This window comes from Monodelphis domestica, chromosome 2 (assembly GCF_027887165.1).
Source record: "Monodelphis domestica isolate mMonDom1 chromosome 2, mMonDom1.pri, whole genome shotgun sequence".
In the NCBI taxonomy this organism is placed as follows: domain Eukaryota; kingdom Metazoa; phylum Chordata; class Mammalia; order Didelphimorphia; family Didelphidae; genus Monodelphis; species Monodelphis domestica.
This window is the reverse complement of record NC_077228.1, coordinates 451,137,307-451,149,212: the sequence shown is the minus strand read 5'-3', so window position 1 is coordinate 451,149,212 and position 11,906 is coordinate 451,137,307. Positions and strand designations below refer to the sequence as shown.

Sequence of the window (11,906 nt, the reverse complement as noted above, 5' to 3'; positions counted from 1 at the left end):
AAAATTTTGGAGTGTTAAGTGTTCAGGAAATGGGAAGAATATGTGAAATAGGTTCTTTAACTCAGTTATTTCAAAATTGTTTAATATAAAGGGCAGGTATACTGTATGCATTATCTACCTTTTCCTGATAGTATTTTTAATATGCTTTAAATACCCAATTACTGACAATAACAGTGAAGTATTATAAAGATGAGAGAACATAAAAAAAGGAAAAAGCACTTTTATTTTTTTGTCAATTAATGAAGGACCTGAAATAAGAAAACTTCCACTGCAGAATACTGTTTCACTGCATAAAAATATATTCCAAAAAGTATGTTACCTGGGATATTTTCATATACATGTGTCTAAAAAACCCCTTCACACTCAAAATCTTCTGGCCTTCTACCATTCTAAACCTTAAAGCTTAATCATTATTCAGATAGGTAAATCTATTTCAAACAAGGTAAAGGAATCCATCTAGCACCATAACCTTTATTTTATAGCTGAATTTTAAGTTACTAAAAGTTACTCAAAATGCATACAGTACTAGCATCATAGAATGATCTCATATTTGGTATTTTTTCTCCCACATTTTCCCAAATTCTATATGAAATTCAGATTCTCTAATGAGTAGGAAAATGCCACATGTCAGATGCTACTATTCAACAATGTATATCTGGTTATGTAAAGGCCACATCTTTCAACAAAGTTTCAGAACATTTCATTGAAATCTCATATCTTCAATAAAGATTTTTTAAAAATACATTTGTTACAATTCACAGGTGAGAAGAACAAAAATATTTTAATTTACAACAGCCATTTGAATTTCACATTGTTTCATAGATATTACACAAAGCATGAAAGGTTTTTTTTTTTAATAATTTGGACAGTTTTTTTGCAGTAGATACTTCCTCATATAAGATGATGTTTACCATTTAAAGGTCCTCTTGAAAGGATTTAAATACACAAAAATATAAAAGGCCTTAACTACTTTGACATAATGCTTTGTAAATGTTTTTTTTTTCCTTTTTAATTTCTTCTTGATATCCTTGGATTTATTGTCAGTAAACAAAAAGTTAATTCCAGATTTTAATATTTTAATTACCATGAAATGAAAAGTCCTTAAGTAGCTATCACCTTTTATACTAAAAACCCAACAATTATTACATTAAAATATTTGGGCAAATGTGAGAGTACCAGTTGGCTTTTTGTAAACTATGTATAATCTCCTCTCTTCATTACATAATGTATTTGGTTTAGCATGCTGCTTCTATTAAGGTGACAAAAAAATAATCATAATTTAATTGAAATAAAAAAGTATAAAAATTTAACACAAATGTAGCTGCTTATATTCACCTGCATTTATCATTTCCAATTATTAACAATGCTCAAGTGCAATTTAAAAGATTTTAGTATTACAAATGTCAATGACCTATAAATAGCAGCATTATGCATGACAGTATAAATGAAGCTGTCAGCATTTCCATTATTGACCCTGTTTTTATAGAGTTATAATGAAAACATGCACAGTATATAAGCTTCTGTCTGAAACTGAGTATTCATGTGGTCTTAGGCCATCACTAATTTTGTTTTCCAATTTGGATTTAAACTTAGATGTCAACTTACAGGTCTGAAGCAAAAAAAGAGTTGTTTAGTGGTTTCAGACTTGTCTGGGTATCTTAGAAGGCAAATTAAAAAAAATGTAATTGTAATGAGTTTTTCTGTTTGTAAATTAAAGATTCTCTCACTGACACGGACTCATCAACAGTAATTTGACTGTGATACTGTCCATCTCTAGAAACTCAAAAGCCTCAACCACTATTAGATGTCCATGAAATAAAAATTATTAGCAGACAGAAGAGTAATTTAAGATAACCTTAATGGTCTAACAAACCTTCCAAAAGGAAGGAAATACAAAGTTAAAGCTGATATACCAAACTTAACTTATACTGATATTTCTCAGTACTAAAGATTTACCATATAACTCTTAACTAATCCAGAATGACTTCACCTATAACAAAGTATAATTGAGTGGATAAGCCTTAACTCCAGATGTCCTTACTTTTGAGGCCTAAAACCATTATTTGAAAAGTATCATAATGCCACACACACTCACTCATACACAATTTTGTGTAAAGGTATAGTTTTGTTGACTTCTACTATACTTTCCATAACACTGGTAATTCCATGTGTCCATTGCCTGCAATGGACAAATGCTGAGAAAATCCAACTTCCAGAGTGAAAGGCATATTTTAACCAAATGAAGAATAGTAAATCCTCCACACAGGCTCTAATTGGAACTATTTCATTTAGTATATGCTGTGAAATGATCAGTTTTTTGTTTTGTTTTGTTTTTTATCTGCAGTCTTTTTGAAACACAAGGCACAAACAGGAAGCAGACATTCCAAAGAGTGATTGTCTGAAAGAAATGTAACTGTTCAGAGTCCTTAGTCCATTTTATTAGAATACCTCCTTCTTTCATATCTATGCAACATCTTCTAGATAATCTGCAACATCACTAAGTTGAGAAACAGTAAGGTCCTGTGTGAGGTCTTCAAGCTTTTTGTAAAAAAGAAAAAGAAAAAAAATTAATTTTATAAAATAACAATTATAATAATAAATGTAAAATTATTACAATTTACAAAGCACATAATTATTTAATAAAGCACATAAAATCCATTATTTTATTTGTTTTTTATAAAAATTCAATGAGAGTTGTATTAGCCATTTAATAGATGAGAAAATTTGACACTTAAGAGACTTCACTCGGGCTTATACAGTTCTGGAGAGGCACAGTTGAGATTAAAATTCCAAATTTCCCATTTTAAGTCTCATCCTCTTTTTGTTAATCAGAAACTCAAATAAGCTATAAGCAAAAAATTTAGGGAAATGTGGCTAGGCTTAACTTCAATAAGACCAATAATATTCAAAGAAAATGGTCCAAAAATGTCATTATTCACCTTATTTATAACTATTGTACATCTCTCTGAATTTCTATCTATATACTACATTTTACTGAAATTCATTAAAATCAGGAGAAAATGGGCATTTAAAAATTCTCCCAATGATTTTTTTAAAGATCATTTTAATAATCTTTAATGAAGAAATCTCAGAATTAAAAAGTTATCTAGTCAGTCGATAAAAATTAAGTGTCTACTTTGTGAAATGGTTCAATCCATAACTTAACAAGAATCCCCTCTATGTAATATAGTCAGTGGGCATCTAGACTGTGGGAAAGACCTCCAATGAGGGAGGAACTGAAGCAAAAATCAAACCTAAGGTATCTTTTGAAACTCTTTAGTAATGTTAAACACAGTAAAAATCAAGTTAAGTCCAATGTCATGAAATAAACACATGTGTAGTCTAGTTGAACTATAACTCTACTTCCCCCATTTCCAAATCACACTGCCTATAAACTCTTCCTAGGTGAACTCAGACAACATCCTTGAGTGTGGCCCAAATTAGATTAAAATATAAGTGGAAAACATTTAATACAATAAAAATAAAATTTAAAAAGACAGTGCATTTTACAACTAAGTCAATATGAGTTCCATATTGGGATTGATTCCTTCCCATTTAAGTTTGACATCACTGGTCTACAATGCTTAAGAGGTCAAGGTCAAGAAGGATGAGGACTGGGAAAAGGCCAGTGAAAGAGAAAACCTCAAGTAGCACTTATTTGAAGGGGAGGGGAATATGATATGCTAAAATTTACTAAAGTAGACTCTTAAAATGGTACTTTAATGCCTGAAATTCAAATTACTTGAAATAAGATTTCTCTATTATTTGTCAAGACAAAAACATAGAATCAGAAAGTAGGAAGGGATTTCATCGGCCACCTAATATATATACGCTAAAAAGAATTTCCATTCTACTTTTGAACAGTTCTAAATTTCAGTGTTTTTCCTGACATCAAGCCTAAAAATTGGTCTCCTGACAACTTCAATGAATTTTTCTTGGCTCTGGCCTTTGGGGCCAAATAGAACAAGACTAACTTTTTCCTCCATGTAATAGTCCATAAATTGCTGTCCCCTCTAATTTTTCTTTTCTACAGGTTAAAAACATGCCCAGTTCCTTCAAATAGTCTTAATATGACACAATTCATTACAGCTACCTTTCTACAAACACTAAACATCATTCCTAAACCACTATGCCCAGAACTAAATCCCATACTTTAGGTGGTTAGATTTAGTTTAGAATTTAGTGAACTATCATATCTCAATTCATGAAAGCTTTGACCCTTGCTAATGAAGTCAAAGACTATCAGATTTTTTAGTTGTCAACTCATACTGCTGGCTCAAATTGAGCTTGTAGTCTAGTGAAGTCTCTTGATCCTCATCAAAACAGTTGTCTACTAATTCCTCTTCCGTTGTATAGTGGAATTAATTTTTTGTTCTAATGTAAGATTTTACATTTGCCCCTATTGAACTTCATTTTATTAGATTTAGCCCAATGCTTTAGCTTCTAGAGATCATTTCAGTCAACCCATATGTTTGCTATCATTTCCTCTGTATCATCAGAAAATTGTATTAGTATCTGATTCTCTACCTAATGCAAATCATTGATAAAAATATTGTTAAACAGCACAGCGTAAAGAATAGATAGCTAACTCCAATATAGATGTCCTGTCATATTAACACTGAACCATTAATTTTGAATTCAGTTATCCAAACCCTTCTGAATCCATCTGACCATATGTCTAATGCTTATCTTTCCATCTTTTCCACAAAAAAATGAGTTTAAGCTACTTTAAAGCTTTATTAAATTCTTGGCAAACTACATTCACAGCATTTCCCTCATCTATTAGTTTAGTAATCTTGTCAAAAATGGAAAATGAGGTTAACAGGCATGACTTCTTTTTGAAACTATGTTGCTCCCTGTAATCAATACTTTCCATTCTAGATATCTGCTTCTATCTAGATATCTTATCTCTTTAATAAGCACTTCTGGAATTTTCAAAACTCAAAGTCAAGGGGGCAGCTGGGTAGCTCAGTGGATTGAGAGCCAGGCCTAGAGACAGGAGGTCCTAAGTTAAAATCTGGCCTCAGATACTTCCTGGCTGTGTGACCCTGGGCAAGTCACTTAACCCCTATTGCCTAGCCCTTACCACTCTTCTGTCTTGGAGCCAATACACAGCATTGGCTCCAAGACAGAAGGTATGGGTTTAAATAAAAATAAAGTAAAAAAAAAACTCAAAGTCAAGTTCACTGGCTTAAAGACTCAATTCTTTTCCCTTTTTTGAAAATTGATGCTTTCAACCTTTTCAATCTTGCTGCCAAATTTTTGATGATCTTCCCATTATCAATGACAGTGGCTCAGCAATCACAAATAATAGTTCCTTCAGGACCAGTTGAAATAGTTCTCCTAAGAAGGATGGAAGCTAGAGTACTCTCTTATTATCTCCTTATTTATATTGGCTTTCAATTGTTAGCCATTTTTGTTCTTTCATTTCCAGTATAAAGGTTATCTTCCTTTGCAAAGGAAAAAAAAAATTTAAAACCCTATGCCTTCTCTGTTAGCTGTTATCTCATCTACATCAAGTCTAGGGATCTGATCCCATCTTTTATCCTCCTTTTTCCCCCCTATTATTAAGTAAAAAATCCCTTTTAGTTGTCCTTAGCTTCCCTTGCTGACTTCAGCTCATGGGCTTTGGCATTCCAATACTGTATTTACAAGATTTTTAACTCTTAAACGGATTCTCTGTTCTTGCTTTCATCTTCTGTACAGTTCTTTCTAAAACTCTTAAGCTGACTGGTGTTTTTGCTATAAAACCACAGCAATCTCTTTAGAAAAATCTATTTTACAGATTGATACACTGTGGAACAATCGAATGTAATGGACTTCTCCATTAGTGGCAATGCAATGACCCCGAACAACCTGGAGGAATCTACTAGAAAAACCACTATCCACATTCAGAGGAAAAACTGTGGGAGTAAAAAAACGGAAGAAAAACAACTGTTTGAATACATGGGTCGAAGGGATGTGTTTGAGGGTGTAGACTCTAAATGAATATCCTAGTGCAAACAACAACATGGAAGTGGGTTCTGATCAAGGACACAAGTAATACCCAATGAAATTGCGCGTTGGCTATGGGAAGGGGGGTGGAGGGGAGGGAGGGAAACAATGTGATTATTGTAACCAAGGAATAATGTTCTAAAGTGACTAAATAAACTAATTCAAATGGGAAAAAAAAAAGACTAGGTGGGATTTATACCAGAAATGCAGGGCTAGTTTAATATAAGGAAAACTATCAGCATAACTGATCATATCAGTATCCAAACTAACACAAATCACATGATTATCTCAATAGATGCGGGAAAAAAAAAACCTTTGAAAAATACAACTCATTCCTATTAAAAACACTAGAAAAAAAAAGGAAACATCTATTTTATCCTCCTTATTGAAACTGTTTTGTGTCATCAGAATTTCATTCTAGAACCTATGATGTACCCAAGGCTGACTTCCCCTGAAGCATTTTAAGCCATGGGATCCTACCTGTATTTCTCATAATCTTAATTTTTTCTCAAAATTTAGGGTACATGCCAGACCAAATTCAGTTTTTCTTTCCTCATCTTTCTGTTCCTTCAGACTGACTGTAACCCCATGAGTACAAATTAAAAACTTCAAATATAAATGTGTGCCTACATAAAGCTTCCCTAGTTTACAAGTCCATTAAATAAGTTACTTGAAAAAGCAGACAATTCAATAAAAATAATGAATACATAAAAGCATACTTTATCATTGATATTGATGTCATCTAGTTCCACAGAAATGTCTTCTTCTATTTCTTCACCAATACTTATTTCACTTTTCTCTGAGCGATGACTTATGGTACTATTTTTAGAAAAGAAAAAAGACAAAAGAATTGTGGGGATAATAAATCATTTGTAATAGATAATTATCCTATATAAAATTTTCATTTAAAAACATTTTAACCACTTAAGCCAAATGTCAGAATAATGCAGAGGAATGCTGAATTAAAGATACTAAGTATCCTTTTAGAAGGAGTGTGGCATAATGGACAAAAGGCTAATAGTAAAAAACTATTGATAACCTTGGTGTAAGTCTCACTTCTGATATACAGAAAAGGACCTTGGATAAAGCACTTTTCTCAGGGATGTACCCCTCTAAAACTATAAATTGTAAGAGATTTGCTAACTTATATTAGTAGTGGGAGTTAACTCATCATGTAGTTCTCTACACCAAAGAAATCAAACCAAAAAATTCAACTGTTCATATATATTGAGGATAGGTCAAGAGCCCAAAATTTTTCATGTATTTTCTTTAAAATGTACTTTCTCATTAAAAAAAAGATACTTTTCAACTAGTTAAGTTTCTATAATAGCTTATCTAGATGATATTTTAATTAAAATATATGGATTACATGATCAATATATAAAAGAAATAAGACTAAATTTATTTGTAATAAATTTTGCTTTCAAGTTTGGGATGGTTCTTTAACATGTCAACCATGCTAATATGTTATATCCTTTACATTTGAGAAAAGCCTTCAGAAATTCCAAAAATTAATTATACTCTCATTAGGGAAGGTTTGAGAGAGCTGTTACTAGAAAGAAATGGAAAAACATTTCTAAAGCACTATGTGTCAAAGTACTATGATAAATGTTGGGACTATAAGAAGAAAAAAGGAGGTAGTCTTTGCTATCAAAGAGCTCAATTTCTAGTTGGGAAAGGACACCCATATAAGTGTTCAACTGCAAGGCAAATGACATGGCCCAAGGGTCCACAGACAAGTATCTTTCTGCCTGGGTTGGCACTAAGGCAGCAGATTACTGAATGAAGGAAGTAATAAAAAAGAAATAAAAAAGTTGCTGGCTTAACCCTTTTGTGTATTTATTGCTTTAGAGTTTATTCATATGTTAGGTCTTCATAGTAACTACTGTCTCACTTTACTCTATTTTAGTGAGTTTCTATTATTACCACTATTAACTTCACATGGTATAAATCTAGGAACATTCTATAAAGTCAAATATAAGTAACTTTTGGATTAGCTATTCCCCTATTGGCATCTCCCCTGGTAGAATTTATAAATTCTAAATTGTGTCTCTTTCCCTTTCTGAAAATGCCTTCAGAAATTATTTATGTTCATTAGAATATATTCAATTCACTTGGAAAATGCCTTTCTTACCTATTAAAATCATCCATGTACTCCTCTTCATCTCCAGTTCCTGAATTTAAAAAAATAAACATTTATATATATATATATATATATATATATATACATATATATACACACACACACACACATAGAGACATATTCATATCCAAACAATTCTTTAGCCAGGGCTACATTTTTCTAAAGTTTATAGTCCCTTTAAAATATTGGATTTTTATAGAATCATTTGATGAAACCAGTCATTCCAATACTAAAAATGATACCATGAAAAGCAAGTTAATGTTAGCTAGTACTTCACACTGCAAGGAAAAAAAAACAACTTTTAAATCTCAGAATAACATCCAAAAATAAGTAAATTCCTTATCAACTCTAAACACATTCCCATATCAGGAAAGAATAAATAAGATAATTTGTCAATAAAGTCATAATAAAACTTCTACTGATAAAGAATTATTGGTAAGATTATAAATTACTGAAAAGTTTAAATTAAAAATACATCCAGTTGAGATGGAATAAGCAAATTCTGTATGATTTCACGTTATATCCACAACCAAATCTTGCTGCCTCAAGGGCCCAAGGATCAGGGTCTATATTAAATAAGTGTCTTAATAAAAGTTTCAGCTGTTGCTACAAGACAGGGCCACATTCCCGACCACATCACAGTCAAATATAAGCCAGGTTTTCTCTACAAACTAACAGATATAATCTTGCTACCAGGGCTTCAAAAAGACATTGAATAAGGTACTATACAGACATATAAAGGAAACAATAGCTGTCATAGCCATAATAATGTGGATAACTGAGATGGCAAGCCTTCAAATGGACAGTGAGAGGTAGCTAGCCATATTTTGCCCTCTTAAACACAATGACCATCTTGAAAGCTATTGTAAATGCAATTTAGATTCAAATGGTCTCAAAGTGATAACTAAATGTTCCTTACCCTATCCCCCACCCCTACTGCTCTTAGATGCAAGTTTCAGAAACTACTGGCTAAAATACAGTGCCATTTGCAGCACACATAGCTACATCATTTTGCTATAAGAAACTATAGCCTTATTCAGGATGAATCTCTACATGTGTATGCCAATTTACTGTTAATTAAGAATTCAAAATATCCATTAGTAGAGTTTGTATTTATACTATATATGCTATATTAGCCATAATATAAGTCATCTTTTTTCTATTTTCCATTTTTGAAAAATTGTGATTTGAAGTCTGCATAAATATGGACTAATCAAAATGCTTTCTAAATGTCAGGCATGTTACCAAATACTGGGGAAGCTAGGTGGCACTGCTGATGAAACACCAGGTCTGGATTAAAAAGATTCATCTTCCTGAGATCAAATCTAACTTCAGAAACTTATTAGCTATATGGTCCTAAGTAAGTAACTTATCCCTGTTTGTCTCCATTTTCTCATCTGTAAGATGAGCTAGAGAGGGAATTGGCAACCACTCCATTATCTTTGCCAATAAAGCAAAAATAAAAGCCTTAGTCTCAAGGAATTAATTTTTGAACAACTACAACATCTCTGCCTTGGGTAATATAAGGTAGATTGCCGATTGCCATTGGTCTGGAGTTTGCAGTAAGTACTGACAGCTCTTATCCTCCCTGACCTTTAAGGCATACTTCCCCAAAAGCCTCTCTTGATCCCTTTGTCACATGGTACTTTGTTTTGATTTCTATAAATTATTTATCATACATTATACTATGTTAATTACTTTTGGATGTGTTTGATTCTCCTCTAAATTATCATCACCATGAAAAAACAGAGTTTATCTTATTTGACATTTGGACCACTCTAGATGATATGTAGATTATCCTGGATTCCCAAAGGCTATTCAAGTAGCACACAAGCTCCAGTAGGTCCTATTAAACTGAAAAGGCATTAAGACAGTTCAGGAATGGATTCTAGCTATGCATGTTGATAATGCCCAACTAATTTCAGAGAGGCTCATCCCTTGCCTGGGTACATGATGATTTTTGGTATTTTTTTGCCAGAGAAATTCTCAAAGACTATCTGATAAAGCAACAGAAGAATTGTAGTCAGAGTAGATGAAAGGGGGAAAGAAACAGGACAATCGTACTAATGAAATAACAGATTCTTAAAGTATCACAGTGTTTTCTGAAGAATAGAGACAGATGAGAGATTTGCAAGGGCCTGTGTGTGACTTTGCAGAGCCTGGCACATGCACAGAACTCTATGGACCCCATTCTGGAATGGGAGGACTGCTTAAAAGGTGACACATAGAGACCATTGAGGGTTCATTTATTACAGGACATGGACGAGAGCAGAGGGTTACTTCCTGTGGCCATTTTCTATCTGGCTAAAGAAGGTAGCTGAGGTTTGCTGATAAAATCTTGGAGATTCCTGAGAGCAAGAAACTTCTGTGATCCCGGGAGCTGTAGCATCTTTTCCCATCCTGACAATTTCTCTGTGTGTGTGAGCATTGAAGATCTAGCAACCCTATCCTAAAGACAAGCCTGACCACTTGGCTCAAGCCTCTGGCCTCTAGCCATCTTTACCTGACAAACTGTATTCTGTTTCTATTCATTAGTGGGCCAGCTAGTCAGGATTCAGGTAGCTAGATTTTCTTTAAGGAATAAGATACTGTAGTTAGTGTAGCCCCAACTCTGCTAGGGACCAAAGAGACCTTTATGGATCAGACTGATTGGTGGAGAAATATATTGGTAGATCTAGGGACACCTTCATCCTGGTCCACTAGCCCATCCTGTGTTTGAGAAATAAATCAAGTTACTGTTTATAACATGGAGAAAGCAATCAGATTTTGTGTTAACCTGTCAGATTGCTGGTGTGGCCCAACATCTGAGCCTACAGCCTGTGGTCACCTACTATTGGGTTCAGCACTGGTCCAAACCTTAAACTAAACCTAGTTACATTTAGCAGTGGTCAAATGTACTTATTTCATTTCCTACTACATAGTATAGTACTCTGCACAAGGTATTAACTTAATAAATGGTGAATATTCTCTCTGCTCAGATGCCAGAAACAATAAATTCAAATTTGGCACACAGCCTTTTAAAGGTTATTGAGCCCTACATCAAATTAATCTATCCCGAAAGGCAAATTCCTATTTAGTGGCAAACCAATAATAAATTTCAATTCTAAGTTTAAAAATAACCATTCCAAAAATAATTTACTAATTTATTCTTATTTATAATTATAGTAATTTACTAAATTACTAACACTATATGAAAACAAAGAATTTAGTTACCTAATCCAAGAGATCCAATTTTATCACTGACCATCTTCAGATCTCTCAATACCGAGCTTCCCCTCGAATCTGAGGAAAATAAAAACACAACTAGCAATCACAATTTTTTTTGGTAATACTACTACTAGAAGGTGATCCTTTAAAATTTCTCTTTTAAAAACTGCATGATGCTTGCTTTATATGATAGAACCATAATGGCATAAAAATGACTAGTCAAAAATCAATAGGCTCTGATTTATCAATAATCTGATTATGACATTCCTTATCAAATGCATTGAAATATTTTGTCCTCACTATATCAACTATATTACTCTCATCTATAAAACATAGCAACTTTTTATTAGATACAAAACTTATAACATTAAAAAAGTCTATTCACTCCATTTTCTTCTCTTTGTACTTCTGATTTCTTTCCCATAGTATAAGAGACCTTTACTTTCAAAATCAGTGAGCCACGATGATAATTAGGATGGGAAAGGGCTAGGAGGCTGGTACATGCACACAGCATATGATTGGGAATGTAAATAGGAGAGAAAATATGAGGACACAGCTTGAT

At 32.9% G+C, this 11,906-nt stretch overlaps 1 protein-coding gene across 5 annotated transcripts in view; it reads right to left on the bottom strand.

Moving 5' to 3' along the window:
- CEP43 (centrosomal protein 43) overlaps window positions 1-11,906 on the bottom strand; it is a 72,470-nt gene that overhangs the window by 19,048 nt on the left and 41,516 nt on the right. For 3 of the 5 annotated variants that reach the window (XR_463173.3, XR_463172.3, XM_056819013.1), the window contains exons 10-13: window positions 11,351-11,419; window positions 8,129-8,168; window positions 6,714-6,813; window positions 2,449-2,538 (exon numbers count right to left, since the gene is read on the bottom strand). Coding sequence is in view for 3 of the 5 variants with exons in the window: in XM_056819013.1 (XP_056674991.1) it covers window positions 2,464-2,538; window positions 6,714-6,813; window positions 8,129-8,168; window positions 11,351-11,419 (284 nt within the window). In the remaining 2 variants the exon portion in view is untranslated. Of the gene's footprint in view, window positions 1-200; window positions 2,539-6,713; window positions 6,814-8,128; window positions 8,169-11,350; window positions 11,420-11,906 lie in introns of those variants that run through there. The other 2 variants (XM_001381540.5, XM_007484889.3) reach the window with 1 other exon arrangement.